We start from the raw sequence: 17,709 nt of genomic DNA on the forward strand, positions 1-17,709 counted from the left end.
AGTGATCCCTGAGGGACGAAGCAAATGAGAGGAGGTCTAGGACTGCCCCAGACATCGCCCGGCGTGGGGAGGAGGGCATCCGGAGGGAACCCGGCGGCATCTCTCCACGGAGAAGCATCCAACAAGGCCAAGGTGGTAAGAGCGCGCGGGGCACAGCACAGAGGGGACAGAGCAGCGCAAACAGAATCTCCGGAGGTTTGCGCGGGGTCCACCTCAAGGCTTCAGCTGAGCAGTAACCAGGACATGCGCGTGAGGAGACTATCCAAGGCTGGGGAAAGAACCGCCTGAAAAGGGTGAGAGGGGATGATCCTCTGAGCTCACGCTGGGTTGGAACACAGTCCCTATTCCCACCGACCAGGTGGCCTCATGATTTACGGGGCATCGGGGGACTCAGAGTGCTTTCAGCTCCGTGGTGGGCTAGACCGCCTCTACACTGGAGTCCGCAAACATCTTCTATAAAGGGCCAGAGAGTCAACATTTGGGGCTCTGTGGTTTATATGGTCTCCAGTGCAGCTATTCAACTCTGCCCCTGTAGCAGGAAAGCATCCATAGATGATACATAAATAAATGAACATGGTTGTGCTCCTATAAAACTTTATTTATGGACACGGCATGACCTTTGAATTTTATATGATTTTGGCGAGTCATGAAATCGTCTTCTTTTGACTATGGACAGTGGAAAAACCATTTTTAGCTTGCAGAGCACACAAAATCAGATGGTGGGTGAGATGTGGTTCACACGTCATGGTTTGCTGACCCCTCCTCTAAAATAAACTCTGTCCTGGTCCACCTTACAAAACAATACCCAAATAACTGAACTGCATCCTGGGAAAAAAACAAAATAAACAAAAAACCTCAAGAATATTCCTAGAAATACAAAAATACTTAGTACCAAATACAGAAAAATTCACACCTAGCTTCCAAACAAATGTTTCCCCCCTAAGATTAGAAACAAGCCAAAGGAGGGGCGCCTGGGTGGCACAGTCGGTTAAGTGTCCGACTTCAGCCAGGTCATGATCTCGCGGTCCGTGAGTTCGAGCCCCGCGTCGGGCTCTGGGCTGATGGCTCGGAGCCTGGAGCCTGTTTCCGATTCTGTGTCTCCCTCTCTCTCTGCCCCTCCCCCGTTCATGCTCTGTCTCTCTCTGTCCCCAAAAAAATAAATAAACGTTGAAAAAAAAGAAACAAGCCAAAGGAAATCTGTTGTCACCATTTCTAGTTGACATTGTACCAGGGGCTGTAGCAAGTGCAATGAGACAAGAAAAAGAAATAAAAGGCGTCCAGACTGAAATGAAAAAGTAAAACCACAAAAATTAAAAGAAAAGGGGGTGCCTGGGTGGCTTAGTCCATTAAGCATCTAACTTTGGCTCAAGTCATGATCTCAGGTTCATGAGTTCAAGCCCTGGGCTAGGCTCTGTGCTGACAGCTCAGAGCCTGGAGCCTGCTTCAGATCTGTGTCTCCCTCTCTCTCCGCCCATCCCCTGCTTACGCTCTGTCTCTTCCTCTTTCAAAAATAAATAAACATTAAAAAAAAATTTTTTTAAGAAAGATTACTGGAAAAACCCCAAAATACATGGAGATTAAATAAATGCTTCTAAATAACACACGATCAAAAAGAAATCTCAAGGGAACTTTAAGCATATTTTGAACTAAATAAAAATGAAAACACAACTTACATATTAAAGGGATATGTCAAAAGCAGTGCATAGAGTGAAATTTATAGCACTGAATGCATATGTTAGAAAAAAGATATATATATCTATCTAAGATCAACAGTCTAAGTTTCCACACCTCAGAAAACTAGAAAAAGAAGAACAAATTAAATCCTAAGTAGGCAGAAGAAAAGAAACAATAAAGGAAATCAATGAAATTTCAATAGGAAGTAACAGAAAAACCATTGAAACCAAAGCTGGTTTTTGCTGGAAGATCCATAAAATCAATAGGCCTGTAACTAAAAGAGAACACAAATGACTAATATCAGAAATGAAAAAAAGCAGACATCACTACAGATCTCACGCACATTAAAAGGATAATAAAGGAATATTATGAACAACTCTATGCCACAAACTGGATAACCTGGACAAAATGGCCCAATTCCTTGCCAGACACAGCTGACAAAATTCACACAAGAAGGAACAGATGATCTGAATGGGCCTGTATCTATTAAAGAAACGGAATTAACAATAACCTCCCCAAACAGAAAACAGGTTTCACACCTGGGTTCACTGGTGAATTCTACTAAACATTTAAGGAAGAAATTATACCAATTCTCTACAATCTCTTTCAGGGGACAGAAGCAGAGAGAATACTTCCTAACTCATTTTCTGAGGCCACCATTTGTCCTAGACAAAGACATTACAAGAAAAGAAAAACACAGACCAGTATCACTCATGTGCACAGATATAAAAATCCTCAAAAAAATCTTAGCAAATCAAATCCAAGAATGTATAATACACCACAATCAGTGAGATTTATCCTAGGTATGCATGCCTGGTTCAACATTTAAAAATCAATTCATGTGGGGTGCCTGGGTGGCTAAGTCAGTTGAGTATCCGACTTCAGCTTAGGCCATGATCTCATGGTTTATGAGTTCGAGCCCCCCGGCAGGCTCTGTGCTGACAGCTCAGAGCCTAGAGCTGCTTCGGATTCTGTGTCTCCGTCTTTCTCTGCCCCAACCCCTCACCTCTCTCTCTCTCAAAAAAAATAAATAAACATTAAAAAAATTTAAAAATCAATTAATGTAATCCATTATATCCACAGGCTAAAAAAGAAAAATCACATGATCATATCACTAGATGCAGAAACAGTACTTCACAAAATCCAACATTCACTAATGATAAAAAACTCTCAGTAAACCAGGAACAGAGGAGAATTTCCTCAACTTGATATAGAATACCTCCAAAATCCCCAGAGCTAACATCACACTTGATGGTGTGAAACCTGAAGCTTTCCCACTAATATCAGGTACAAGGCAAGGATGTCCACACCCTCCCCTCCCCCGGCAACCACTCCTTTTCAACACTATGCTATAAGTTCTAGCTAATGCATCAGATGACACAAGACAACACATGAAAATATGTACAGGTTGGGGCGCCTGGGTGGCGCAGTCGGTTAAGCGTCCGACTTCGGCCAGGTCACGATCTTGCGGTTCGTGAGTTCGAGCCCCGCGTCAGGCTCTGGGCTGATGGCTCAGAGCCTGGAGCCTGTTTCCGATTCTGTGTCTCCCTCTCTCTCTGCCCCTGCCCCGTTCATGCTCTGTCTCTCTCTGTCCCAAAAATAAATAAATGTTGAAAAAAAAAATTTTTTTTTAATAAAAAAAAAAGAAAATATGTACAGGTTGGAAAGAAAGAAATAAAACTTTGTTTGCAGATGGTATGATCATGCATGCAGAAGATCCAAAAGAACTGAAAAAAAATCTCTTGGAACTAATAAGCAACTATGGCAAGGTTGCAGGATACAAGGTTAATATACAAAAGCCATTTACTTTACTATAAACCAGCAACAAAGAGGTGGGATTTGAAATTAAAAACACAATACCATTTACGTTAGCATCCCTCAAAATGAAGTACTTAGGTACAATCTAACCAAATATGGACAAGATCTGTATGAGGAAAGCTACAAAACTGATGAATGGAATCAAAAAAGAACCAAAGGAGACACATTCCATGGATGTGGACAGAAAGACTCAATGTTGTCAAGATGTCAGTTTCCCTCAACATTATAGGTCCAATGCAATTTCAATCAAAATCCCAGCAGGCTATTTTGTGGGTATTGACAAACTGACTCTAAAACGCATATGGTAAGGCAAAAGACTCAAAAGGAGAAGAAGAAGAACAAAACAAGAAAACTGACACTACCTGACCACGAGATTTACTCTAAAGCCATAATAATCAAGATACTGTGGTCTGGGTGAAAGAATACACAAATAGATCAATGGAACAGCACACACAGCCCAGAAATGGACCCACATAGTCAATGACCTTTGACAAAGCAGTAAAGGTAATACAATGGCACGAGGATAGTCTTTTCAGCAAACAGTGCTGGAATAACTGGACATTCACACGCAAAAGAAAAGTGAATCTATACACAGACCTTACACTTTTCAACACAAATTAGAATGGATCACAGATTTAAATGTAAAACACAAAACTAAAAAACTCCAAGGTTACATAGGAGAAAACCTACATGGCCCGTGGGTATGGCAATGATTTTTTTTTTTTAAAGAATTCACTTATTCCTTCTTCAGTGTTCTTCTTTTCATTATGTAGACCCAAGTTTCAGATCTGTATCATTTTCCTTCTCTTTAAAGAAACTTAAAATCATTTCTTGTAAGGCAGGTCTACTGGCAACAAATCCCCTCCACTTTTGTTTGATTTCTCCTTCAGTTTTGAAGGATAATTTCACAAGGTACAAAATTCTAGGTTGTGGGTTTTTTCTCGCAACACTTTAAATACTTCACCCCATGGGGCACCTGGGTGGCTCAGTTGGTTGAGCATCCGACTTCGGCTTAGGTCATGATCTCACAGCTCGTGAGTTTGAGCCCCACGTCGGGCTCTGTGCTGATGTCTCAGAGCCTGGAACCTGCTTTGGATTCTGTGTCTCCTTCTCTCTCTCTGCTCCTCCCCGATTTGTGCTCTGGCTCTCTTTGTCTCTCAAAAATAAATGTAAAATAAAATAAAATAAATATTTCACCCCACTCTCTTTGTGCCTGCATTGTCTCTGTAGATGAGGCAGATGTAATTTTTACCTTTGTTCCTCTATGGGTGAGGTATTTTTTCTCCTGTTTTTAGAATTTTTCCTTTATCTCTGACTTTCTGTAGTTTGGAAAGGGACTGACTATGGGTAGGTTTTTTTGGTATTTGTCCTAGTTGGCACTCTCTGAGCTTCCTAGATCTGTCGTTTGGGGCCTGACCTTAATTTTGGAAAAATTCTCAGTGATGTTTCAAATATTTTTCTGCTCCCTTTTCACTTTCTTCTCCTTCTGGTATTCCCATCAAAACTGTGTTATAGCTTTTATAGTCCTCCCATAGTCCTTGGATATTTTCATCTTTTTCTTTTTTCAGTGTTTGTTCTCTTTGCTTTTCACTTTAGGAGGGTTTCTGTTGAGATATTCTCAAGCTCAGAGATTCCTTCCTTGGCCATGGCCAGTCTACTAAAAACCCATCAAAGGCATTTCTTCATTTCTGTTACAGTGTTTTTGATCTCTACGATTTCTTTTTGGTTCTTTCTCTCTGCTTAACATTGCCCACCTGTATTTCAACGCTGTGTATCCATTAGAGTCCATTAGCGGTGGAATATTATTTAGCACTAAGAAGAAATAGCTATCAAGCCATGAAAAGGCATAGAGGAAACTTAAATGCATATTACTAAATGAAGGAGACAGTCCGAAAAGTCTACATACTGTAAGATTCCAAATATATGATATTCTGGAAAAGGCAAAATATGGAGAGAGTAAAAAGATTGGAGGTTGCTAAGGGTTGAGGAGGGAGGGGGGGGATCAGTAAGTACAGCACAGAGGATTTTTAGGGAAGTGTAAATACTCTATAAATATTCTAATGATGAATACATGTCACCATAGCCTTGTCCCAACCCACCAAATGCAAAAAAACCGAGCGTGAACCCTAAGATAAACCATGAACTTTGGGCGACGACGGTGTGTCAATGTAGCTTAATTGTAACAAACGCACCACTCTAGCGGGGCGGGGGGGGGGGGGGTGCTGATGTGGGGGAAGACTGCATGGCTGGGGGCAGGGGTTACATGGAAACTCTCTGTACCTTCATCTCATTTCTGTTATGTCCCTGAAACTGCTCGAAAAAAAAACAAAGTCTTTGGAAAGAAAGAAGTCAAATTTCTTGATTCAGACATGACCATTAGTATAGAAAATCCCACACGCTCTACGAGAGAGTTTTTTAACAAAGTAGTGAGTTGGGCAAAGTTGACTGATCCAAGATCGATGTAGGTAATCGGTTGTACTTTTATACACTAGCAACAATCAGAAATAGAAATGTTAAAATACCATTAATAAGAGAATAGAAAACATGAAATACTTGCGGAGAAATGTGATAAAAGATGTGCAGGACGTGCACAGTGTCATATGTGTGTCAAAATTTGCTGAATCATACATTTTCAATAGGTGCTATCTGGGACAGGTCACGTATACCTCGATAAAACTGTTCTTAAAAGGAATTAGAAAGAATAGCATATCTGAATACAGAAGAACCATGTACAAAAACAGGAACATGGAAAAGGTCTACTGCACACATTAAATAAGAGAGTAAGAGCTATGGCATTACCCCATCATGATCTCACTTACGTAAAAATATGTGTGTGCTTATACCAAGTAAGTCTGAGGAAATACATGCTCATCTGTTTACAGTTTTGAGACTGGAGAAGCAATAAAGAAAGCTTTCCATTTTACACATCCCAGGCTTGTTTGAAATTTCTACAACGATCATGCATTACTTCTGAAATTTAAAAAAAAAAAAAATAGAAGAACGTAAAAAAATAATGAGGCTTAAAAGCCACTGGGCGAGATGAACTTGAAGACAAAGCCAGATGGACTCATTCTGTGTAAGAAAAAGATGGGAAGGGCGCCTGGGCGGCTCGGTCGGTTGAGCATCTGACTCTTGACTTCAGCTCAAGTCATGATCCCAGGATCATGGGGTCCAGTCCTGCATAGGCTCTGCACCTGAGATTCTCTCTCTCTCTGTCTCAAATTGAAGGAAGGAAGGAAGGAAGGAAGGAAGGAAGGAAGGAAGGAAGGAAGGAAGGAAGGAAGAAAGAAGGAAGGAAGGAAAAGAAAGAAAGAAAGAAAAGAAAGAAAGAAAGAAAGAAAGAAAGAGAGAAAGAAAGGAAGAAAGAAAGGAAGGAAGGAAGGAAGGAAGAAAAGAGAAGACAGGAAGAGAAAAGAAAAGAAAAAAAAGAAAAGCAAAGCAAAAAAGAAGATGGGAGTGTTGTGTTTGGAGAACGAGTCCCATCACAGAGTAAAGGGAGGTGGGCACATGTCTCTGATTCACCCGGTTTTATCAGATTCAGAGCTCCGTGCACACTCTCTCCCAGTGGAGAATCATTATTTCCCTGGGCTACCTTGATGGATGACGCCATCTGTCTGTTCCTTGGGTGTCCTGAGGCACAAAATTGCCAAGAGCTTTAAAAGACCAGCATTGATTCCCCTGTGATCGTCAATGGCTGTAAGGAACATTCAAGGCAGGGGTAAAACTCTGACCAGGTTTCCGAGCCCACGCTCTTGGGGTGTCCAGTACCTTGAATAATTTTCTGCTGCTGTTGCCGGATTTCATCAAAACCCAGGCCTCTGGTCTCCTCTGGCTCCTCGAAGAGCCAAGGGCTGGGTACCCCTCGCTTAGCCCCTCCAGTCATCAGGCTGGACCTAGGAACAAGATCAAATGCGTTACGTAACTCAAAAAACACAGCTTTGCTGCAGATTACTCCCACGAGCGCAGACGTGAGCCTCACATGCTTTGAAAATGCAATTCGACCACAATTTACTGCGTCCTTAGTTCAATGCCAGCAACTGTGTTCACTGCTGGACGAAGTCTGAGGATGAATTAAGGCACAGGCCTGGTCCCCCGGAGAATTAGAGCCCGTTAAGGAGACCAAAGCAGCACATAATACCCTTACCAATCTTCCAACACACGTTTGAGTCAATAATCGTAAACGAGGGTCTTAAATTTCCAAAACACAAGGCCACATAGAAGTGGCCTTTTGATTAGGACAAAGTTTGTCTCCCAGGCTACGCGACACCAAAGGCACAGATGCTATTTCTCAAGAAGGTGCAAATGTTGCCACCACCACAGATGATGGCATTAAAACAGGGCCACAGGATTCTTATTCAAGGGTGTGTGGTTGCTCACAGATAGAAACACACAGAGGGTTTCAAATCCAAGCTTACGAACGTATGATAGCACTCACAACAGAACAAATCCTGAATTATCGATCTTAATCTTTACTCGCCCTAGAAAGCCCATGCACCCCTGCCAAACCAGACATATCGGTCACCCTGCCATCCGGGAACAGGGAACCCACATTCTCAGCCTCGGTCCCCATGTTTGTAGGATTTTCATCCCAAGGCTCACCTTCCCTGTCCCCACATTCTGTCCAAGCCACGAGGACGGTGCTGTTCGTGGAACCACCTGTGACCATTTCAACCCAGACGTGAACAGTCATTCATCTGCGAGTTGGGTTCCTGGGATTTATGAAAACTGATGGTCACGACGATGGTGATAGAACCGAACTAGCAGTCGCGATGGTGGTTAACGGGCAACGAGGACCTGCCACGTGCGATTGTAACCCCGGACGACGTGCGTGCGGCCACTGGCTTCTCCGTCACTTCTCACGTTTCTCCTCTTGTCTGGAAATCACTGCTACCCCATAACCTTTGAGGTGGGTAAGCCTCCTGCCTACTAGGTACAAGGCAGGAACCGGAAGTCGCACCCTTGACCAGACAGCAGGCTGCTCTCCAGCACAGAGCGAGTACCAGATAATCAGATCTCGGCTTCACCACCTACCAGCAGATACAGACAGCAATTTCCACCTCAGAGGCCTGCTGGGGAGTATATAAAACAATCCGTTTGGGGCGCCTGGGTGGCTCAGTTGGTTAAGCATCCGATTTCGGCTCAGCTCGTGATCTCACAGTTCGTGGGTTCAAGGCCCGCGTCGGGCTCTGTGCTGACAGCTCGGAACTCAGAGCCTGCTTCCGATTCTGTGTCTCCTTCTCTCTCTCTCTGCCTCTCCCCTGCTTGTGCTCTTTCTCTGTCTCTCCTCTCAAAAATAAATAAACATTAAAACAATTTTTAAAAATCCACTTACCAAACACTTATTCTGTACTCAACTATGGCATAGGCATTGTTCTTGCTCATGGGAATGAAGGAAAAATAGAATATAGGAAAAACAGACCAAAATCTCTGCTCTTACAAAGCAGAAATTCTTGTTATGGGTGCAGCTTCCATTCTGGTGGGGGGGGGGGGTTGGGGGGAGACCAAGTGTGAAATGTGCGGAAAGTGTATAACGCTGTTCTTGGAAGATAACAGTCACTCAACATGTGGTAACAAGTGTCATGTTACCACTTAATGAGCTGCATACACAGGGCACACGGAAGGATGATTTCTGAACAAATGAGTGGACCCCCAAAAGCCTACCTCCCCTTCAGTTTTAGTTGAGCACTCTGAAACCTAGAGAAGATGATGGTATGTTATGGGAAACAAACCGAGGCAAAACTGGAAGAAAAGTTTTGATTCCTTGCACTAAGTTTTAATCTTTTTTTAAATGTTTACTTATATTGGAGACAGAGGTGAGTGGGGGAGGGGCAGAGAGAGAGAGGAAGACATAGAATCTGAAGGAGGCTCCAGGCTCTGAGCTGTCAGCACAGAGCCCGATGCAAGGCTCGAACTCACAGACCATGAGATCATGACCTGAGCCGAGATCAAGAGTTGGACACTTAACCAACTGTGCCACCTGGGCACCCAAGAAGAGATTTTTTTTCTTTTTTTTTTTTTAATGTATATTTATTGTTTTGAGGGGGGGTGTGGAGAGTGGACGAGGGTCAAAGAGAAAGAAGGAGACGCAGAATCAGAAACAGGCTTCAGACTCCAAGCTGTCCAGCATAGAGCCCAACACGGGGCTTGAACCCACGAACCGTGAGATCACGACCTGAGCCAAAGTCGTGAAATCATGACCTGAGCCGAAGTTGAATGCTTAACCAACTGAGCCATCCAGACACTGTCTCCCCCACTCCCCCACCACTGGCCTTGGACTAAGATCTTAGACACAGAGCTGGCCTCTCTGCTCAAGGGCACAAACATGCCGAGCCCAAGGACAACTTGCTTCCACCTTCTCAAAGAGCAGGTGTGTCCCCTTAAAGCCTTACTTTGTTTACCTGGTTGGCCCCAAGTATCTAAGACGTCAAGATTCTGGATTTATTCCCTGGAGTAATCACTCATCTCGCCTAACTGGAGATGGCGTAACGAAAGCGATGGAGAAGGAAAGAAGAGTGAGTTTACAAAGCACACTCCCCGATTCGTGCACCAGCACCAGCTCTGGATCACAACAGGATTCATGCGGGATGTCGTGTGCGGATCCCTGGGGAAAAGCAAGTACTGACGACCAGGACAACGGGCCAGACACACACACAGTGACCTCGCAGTGCATCTATCACCAGCTACAAGCATCCACTCACTCAGATCAGTACACTGCACCTGCCTTGATAGGAGAACATGGCTCCTCCGAAGTTAAAGCTGGAATGTCCCACTGGTGGCCCGTGCCACACCGAGAGCACATTTTTACAAATTATCAAAGGAGAGGGGCACCTGGGTGGCTCAGTCGCTTGAGTGCCCGACTTTGGCTCAGGTCATGATCTCACAGCTCTGTAAGTTCGAGCCCCAAGTTGGGCTCTGTGCTGACAGCTCAGAGCCTGGAGCCTGCTTCATATCCTCTGTCTCCCTCTCTCTCTGCCCCTCCTCTGCTCGTGCTCGCTCTCTCTCTCTCTCAAAAATAAACATTTAAACAAATTTTTAAAATAATAAACATTTTTTAAAGATTAAAAAGATTACTAAAGGAGAAAATAAAAGAGATGTCATCAAACTGACGTAGCAATCTCAAAAACAACGAATTAGAGCTATAGCCTCTAATTATATTTATATAATATATCTTGGCATGTATTAGAGAATACAGCATGACATGGGCCCAATTCAACATTAATATCGAACTCAGATCAGCCAGCACACGTACAGGAAAGATCTCCCGGGGCCAAATGCTGACCTATGAAGCGCTGAGCACTGGAAGACCGGTGTTGGCCTCGATCTCACACAGTTCGACAAAAGCAACCGTCAACGGCAGCGCCATTGGCCAAGGTGCGCCGAAGTAAAAATTCTTCCCTGATGCCCTCCTTCCCGGGTTATCTGATTCCAAAGTTCTGGAAGTTTGGTAAGTTTCAGTTGGAAGTTCAAGTCTGAACTTTGTCTCTCCCCTTGGCGTTTATACTGTGTTGATACCCCAAGTCCAACGGGAAACTCAGCCTTTACCAACAAGAGCAGGTAAGATCACAGGTGTCACTGTACGTGGAAGACCTGACCTCCTTTTCGTGAGATTTTACGTTCAACTTGACGTTTGGAACAATGCCTACTTTTACTCAGTACTCTCCTGGGCCAGAAGGAAAACATGAAAGAGTTTCCGACAGGATTCTTGCCTTCAAAGCACTTAAAATCAGATTGAAAAAAAGAAACAAACCACACACGAAGGCACTGTTAACCAGAAGAAGACAACACTTTCCCACACACACCCATTCTCCTTCCCCCGCCCCGCCCGCCACCGATTTTCCCCATTTCAGTTCAAGACCACTCCTGACCCATTGGCTCAGGCCCAAAACCTCGGCATCCACTTTGACTCTTTTCTTTCGCACCCTACGGCATCTACTGCATTAGCGAATCCTTTAAAATGTATCTAAGGGGCGCCTGGGGTGGCTCAGTCCGACTTCGGCTCAGGTCATGATCTCGCGGTCCTTGAGCTTGAGCCCCGCGTCGGGCTCTGTGCTGACAGCTCGGAGCCTGGAGCCGGCTTCCGATTCTGTGTCTCCCTCTCTCTCTCTCTCTGCCCCTTCTCTGCTCTCTCTCTCTCAAAAATAAATATAAAAAAAACCATTTTTAAATAAATAAATAAAACATGTCTAAAGTCTGGTCACTGCTTCTGCCCCGTATCCCTCCCTGTCTCCTGCTTCTGTTCCCACCCTCCACCATCCTCCACATAAAATGCAGTGTCTTCACTACAAGCTACAAGCCACACTAGCCTCCTTGCTGCTTCCAGAACACAACGAACACATTCCCTTCTCGGGCCCTCGGCACCTGCTGTCCTCCAGACCGAGACGTGGCCTTGGCCCCTCACTTCATTTGACTCTGCTGAAGTGCTACCTCCTCAGAGAGTCTCCCCTGACGACTGCATCTAAAATAGTAACCCTGACCCTTCCCTGTAAGTCCTTAGCCCACCTAGTCATTTTGCCTGATTTTTCTCTACAGCACTTAGACACCTATCTATCAGATACGATACAGTGGGTTATTTTCTGCCCTCCCACACTGGACTATAAGCTCCCCCGGGGAGGGACGAGCTTGCTTGTCACACTGTCCTCAGTGTTCTGGCCTAACGGGCCGTGACTTAAAAAACGAAGTCGAGGGAACTAACTTATTCAGCCAAAACCATCCCTGAATGCAGATCAGTAAGCATAGCCCGGAAACGGTAACGTTGCACACTGGTGCTGTCCTCTGCGATTTCAGAGGCGTTTTACATCCACAGTCCCCTTCCAGTCATACGCGAGCCTGGGTATAGGTCAGCGCAGGTGTTACTGACAGGAAGACCAAGGAAAAGAGACGTCCAGTGACTTTCTGGAGGGCGCGTCGTGGCAGAGCTAAAGGTGCGACCCATCACTTCGTGCTCTGAGCCCCGGGACTGTCCTCTGCACTGTCGCGGAAAAGGCTTCCTGAGGGTAGGGAGACTCGAGAAGGCCTTGCAGAGTGGGTGAGGGCCCGCGATACGGGGAGGGAGGGATGGAAGGCACCGGAAGAGAGACTGAACACGCCGATGGGATGTGAGCCGCCCGTGTGCAGGGGGCGGGAGGGGAGAGGGTGGAATCTGGAAGGCCGCGTCTCGCACAACTCCTTCCAGGGCAGGCAGCCGTGATGCATCTGCCTCTGTCCTCACTCCTTTCATCCCCACTCCTGCAGGATCCTGTCATTTTCGGGCTGCACTAACTGTCCCCGTCCTGGAAATCCACCGGTCCACAGCCAAGTTTCCTTAAAAAAAACCAACTGAACTTGGTGGCCCGACCACCACTGCAGTCCCACTGCTGCTCCTGCCCTACAAAACTCTCCTCACCCGTGACCCTGCTGCCCAAACGTGCCCCGCCGCCACTCTGCCCCGTGCTGGGCCTCCTTTGTCACCGGCGACCCTCCCTTGGCCTCCTCCAGGCCACTCTCTCCCACTGGCAGCTGCCTCTCCGTAACCTGCAGGTGCCTCTTCCTCTACCTGCCCCTCCCTTACACACTAGTGCTCGTCAGCCACTCTGTCTGGTCCTTCTCCCCCTGCTGCGTGGTCTCTCTCCGGGCCATGACGTCTGTCCCTGGGGCTGTGGGCTGTAAGAACAGGAAGTAACAGGTGCTCCCGCACTGGCGCGCCCCGGTATGAAAGAAACAGGATGCGTTCTCTGGGGTCATCATGGTGCTGCGTTCTTAACTGGGGCTGGGAGCGGGACTCGCTCGGCTCCCTAGCAGGGCAAGGTCAGAAGCCGGGGGTGGATCTGGGAGGAACAGCACATTCCCAGCCGAGACCCCAGGTTATCAAAATCCAGGGGATTTTGAGGCCCGCTCCACGCTCGCCCTGATTGAAAATCACTGTGTTCAAGACTTCCAGACCCCCCTCCACCTCTGCGACTTTCCTGCAGGCGCTCTACGTGCATTTACGCCTTTTTGTTTGGGACTCCTCCACGGCGAACCCCATATGTCCAAAATTGAATCCATGACCTTCACCCCGTAACCCGTGTTCTCCTGGGCACGCTATTTAGTGAGCACCGCCCCCACCCCACCGCCCCGTATGCCAAGTCCTGCAGCCCCTTCCCCGTTTGTTTTTTGCCCCTTCTCTCCCCCATCTCATCAATTACCAAGGCGTCCGCACCCCCATCCCACCCCCCTCCGTGGGCACTGCCTGCCTCTGACCCTCATCACCTCTCCTGGGAGCATGGCCTCAGGCTTGTGACTGGTCCCCGTGTTCCCAGTCACCCGCATCCAAATCGCCTTGAGCTCTGCCGCTGGAATCTCTCTTTCTAAACCAGAGATCTGGCCATGACGTTTCCCTGTTTCAAACGATCCCGGCTCCCTAGAAGCCAGGGAGGACGTTTCAGCTCGACAACATGGCCCCAGGGATCTGTGCCACGTCATCTCCCAACACCCCCTTCCATACCCTTACTCTTCCTTCAGCCCTACAGACCGCTCACCGCTGCTCAGACAAAGGCACAAACTTCCACACTCTCATGTTTTTGTATGAGTCTGGAGGGTCCCCACCCCCACCGCTTTGTCCATCTGGCAAAATTCTATTCATCCCCTAAGGCTCAACTCAAATGTCACTTCTCCTGTTTGGTCTTTCCTGATCCCCATCCCCCCCCTTCCCTTGAATCAATCACTCACTGGAGCTCCCATGGCACTTTGTTCAAAACCTCTAACGTGGCATTTATCAAGCAGGATTGTAGTTAGCTATTTACTCATATGCCTCCCTTCCTAAATTATGAGCTCTGCGAGGAAAGAGGCCACATGACAGTCATGTTTATATCCCTAGTAGCAAAAAAAAAAAAACAAACCAAAACAAAACAAAAAAAACACAGGGCTTTGGAATATACCAGAGAACAGGCATTCAGTACATGTTTATGAAACAGAACTAGGAAACCACTGAGCTTTTTAGGCCAGAGAGAGACAAAATGAGAGGAGCATTTAACATCTCTATCTTGAGAGATTAAAAAAAGGAAAGAGAACCACAACAAAACTTCATCTACTGCTGTGGGCCTCCAAGACTCCAGAGCAAAGACTGATTTTGATTTTGTTCAAGCAGATGGAGAGGATATCACTTGAAAGAGAATTCTTTCACGAAGACACCTTCCAGCTCAACCCCGCTTTCGGAATTACACCGAGGGAGCGTTTCTCCTCCGAAAAGTTAATGAAACCAAGTGCTAAATACGACATCTCTGAGTCTGGGACAGAACTGAATTTTTTTTTTTTTTAATAAATTGGTTAATTTTTGCCCATATTCTTTCAAGATAGAACTTATCTAGAACTTCTGAGATAAAAACCACATTAATAAATAGGTTGGGAATCTGTCTTATAAAGATTTTAGCAAAACGTTTCACAGTTGCTTCTGAAGATATGAAAATACTTCATTTCCATCCCCCAAAGTAAATGATGCTTTGGATTAAATGATACTATGGGGGGGGGGGTGTGCAGATAACTCACGTTTTTCTGCTGACAAGTCGAAGGGGTTGAAGCTTGCTGGAAAATCATAGGGGAGGGCACTCTTATGGACCAAACAGAATTGAAAAGCAGTGAATTCTAAGAAGTAGTCTTCCTTAGCTTTTCTTAGCATCTCAGAAAGACATCAGAGTGACTATATAAAATGTTGGTTTTGTCTAAAAATACATGTATGTGTCAGTGTCTGTGTATGCAGAGGGCAGAGAGAGGCTGGCAGGTAGGCCCAGAGACCCCATTTCTAGGGTGTCAGTGAAACACACAGTCCGCAAGTCTTTGCAATTAGGCTTGTCTAAAAAGATGAGAAAACGCTACCACGGGATGAAAAGTGTAATTCCTTTCTCGGAACTTTTCTTGGTAGTTTCTCTCTGTGCATATAAAGATGCCTGGGGGCTCAAATTTCAATCAGAAATAGATTCTTTGACATAAATTCTTGGGAGGCAAAATCTGGCAACAATATGCAGACTGGATTACGCTGAGGAGAGGCCGCAGCCAGGGAGGTGGGCCAGGAGGCTGGTGTAATTTAGGCGGAAGGTGGCGGGGGTCTGGGTGAGGGAAATGACAAGAGGGAACGGGAAGAGCAGGACAATTCCCACACTGAGTCAAAGGAAACCCCCCCAAGTGTTGGTGAACAGACTGGATACAGGGGACAAAGATTTTCAAACGTGGGGCCGGGGTTTGGGGGGGGCGGGGAGTAGTGGGACTTGGAGAAGTGACACAGCCTAGGGAAAGGGAAAGTTTTTATTTCCTTCCAGAATGTTCTCAAACTTCCACATAGTTCCTAAGACCAACCCCGAAGTGAAACTGCTCCTGCAGGATCTACGGCTATGCACCCACGTCTACTTCCTCAGCCATATTTGCTAGATGGCCGGTCTCTCTAGGTCCGAGACTGTCCTGTTCTTTTCCTGTATCCCGTGCCCCTCTCCGTCCATCCTTCCTACAAACACTCACTGAGCGCACTTTCTATGCGTCGGGCTCTAATCTTGGGGCTCGGAAGGGAACAAGACACACAAAGAGATATCTGACCTCATGGAGCGGATACTCTGGGGACAACAAATGCCTCACACCGCGCCTTCTGCAAATACACAACAATTGTTTTTGTGAAGTTGAGCGAACAGTCTTTCTGGAGTAGGGAGTCCAGAACAAATAAGACCTCAAACAAGGAAAGTATCTTCTTACCTAGCGTCCTAGGAGGTTCCTGCCATGGCATTTTTAAAATCTACTGCAGTCAAAGATTTTTCTAGTCCTAAACCAGTCTCGTTTTCTCCTTCCTCGCTGCGGGCACACTGAGCAATAAAAAGTTTTAACGTCAAGTTAAAAACTTGATGAAACAGTCTGCAGAAGAACAGACATGCAGGGTGGAAAAGGTCATCACAAGTCATTATTCTGACCTCCAAACCAAATTTCAGAAACCCTAGGGTGCTCTTCCTAAGAGTCATCTAAGCAACCCCAAATCTAGAAAATAAAACCAAAGGGGAACAGTCCTTTACCCTCCGTGTTTGATTGTCAGAGCTCCTGAGGAGTAGAAGAGGGCGGACGGAGGGTGGCACATAAAACAGAAGAATTCCAAGTGAGACGAATTAGCTGCCTGGCCAAATGTCTGGTGACCGAGAGCCACCTGCTGGTTAGTGCTTACAATTCAACTACAAAATGTTCAGTAATGCGATGACCGCCATGTATTTAGAAGTAGCTCCTTCGGCGATCACACAAAGCACTCGTGAACACATGTTTACAAACAGAATGAGCAGAAGTCAACATATGCTTACGTATTATGGGGGGAGGGGGGTGGATTCTGTTGTGAGAACTGAGCCCTCTCGACACTGTTGTTTCCATAACAAGGGCCCTACATCCCCCACTTTGTTCTTCACGACCAAGCACCCTTCAAGGACGAACCCGACGGGCGCCCCACGGAGGTTAACGATTTGCACTGAGGCATTTGGCACAGACACTGATGCCCATCTTCGTCTCAACTCTACTATGTTGCCCCTTAATGCTGTCAATGAACGCTGTTCCACGGCAAAGCACAGGCGTAATACCATGGAGTTCTTAGCAGGCAGGAGGACCACCGACAGTAGTGGAAATCTGTACTTGTCCGCTGATGGGCAAAAATGCTAATCTGGCATTAAAAGAACATCTAAGCGTGGCAATGAAAATGTGTATATGCCCAAGACGCACAAAAGCCAAGAACCACCTGCATAGTTATCACCCCCACCTCAATAATCTTGCTTTTAATTGGAGCGATTCATCTCGTTCCCATCTAAAAGCTCAAATTCTCCAGATGGGCACCCGTGCTTTTAATGCTGCTTTTCACTTTCTCTCTGGGGACGGGGCCCACAAATCCGTAAGCACCCTCAGGTAGGTATCTCTACAACCAGCTGGGCGCCAATCTGGAGGCTCATACGGAAATTATCAGCCCAAGAGGGGAGGGCTTGAGAAAAGACCCAAGTCTGAGAGAAAATACGTGAAGTCTACGAACTCTGCAACTGCTGTCTCAGGGCTCCTTTTTTCCACCTTCTTCTCAACCTCCCCCACCGGTCTCTCTCTGTTCTTATCTCCTACACCATTTATGGCTCACAGCACACGATTCAGCACTTACTTATCAACTACCATGGTACTGTTTCTCTCATTGCTTCGTGCAGGATAGAAAGGCCTCTCCAAAGGGCATGCCATTTTTGGATTCCCCTCCGCTGAGAGCAGTGGCAG

At 46.0% G+C, this 17,709-nt stretch overlaps 1 protein-coding gene across 3 annotated transcripts in view; it reads right to left on the reverse strand.

Annotated features, from left to right (window-relative positions):
* The window catches only part of STX8 (syntaxin 8), a 255,952-nt gene that overhangs the window by 195,706 nt on the left and 42,537 nt on the right, over positions 1–17,709 (reverse strand). For all 3 annotated transcript variants that reach the window (XM_043583107.1, XM_043583106.1, XM_043583108.1), the window contains one exon: positions 7,261–7,385. In XM_043583107.1, the coding sequence (XP_043439042.1) occupies positions 7,261–7,385 (125 nt within the window). The remainder of the gene's footprint in view (positions 1–7,260; positions 7,386–17,709) is intronic.

Source organism: Prionailurus bengalensis, chromosome E1 (assembly GCF_016509475.1).
Source record: "Prionailurus bengalensis isolate Pbe53 chromosome E1, Fcat_Pben_1.1_paternal_pri, whole genome shotgun sequence".
NCBI lineage: Eukaryota > Metazoa > Chordata > Mammalia > Carnivora > Felidae > Prionailurus > Prionailurus bengalensis.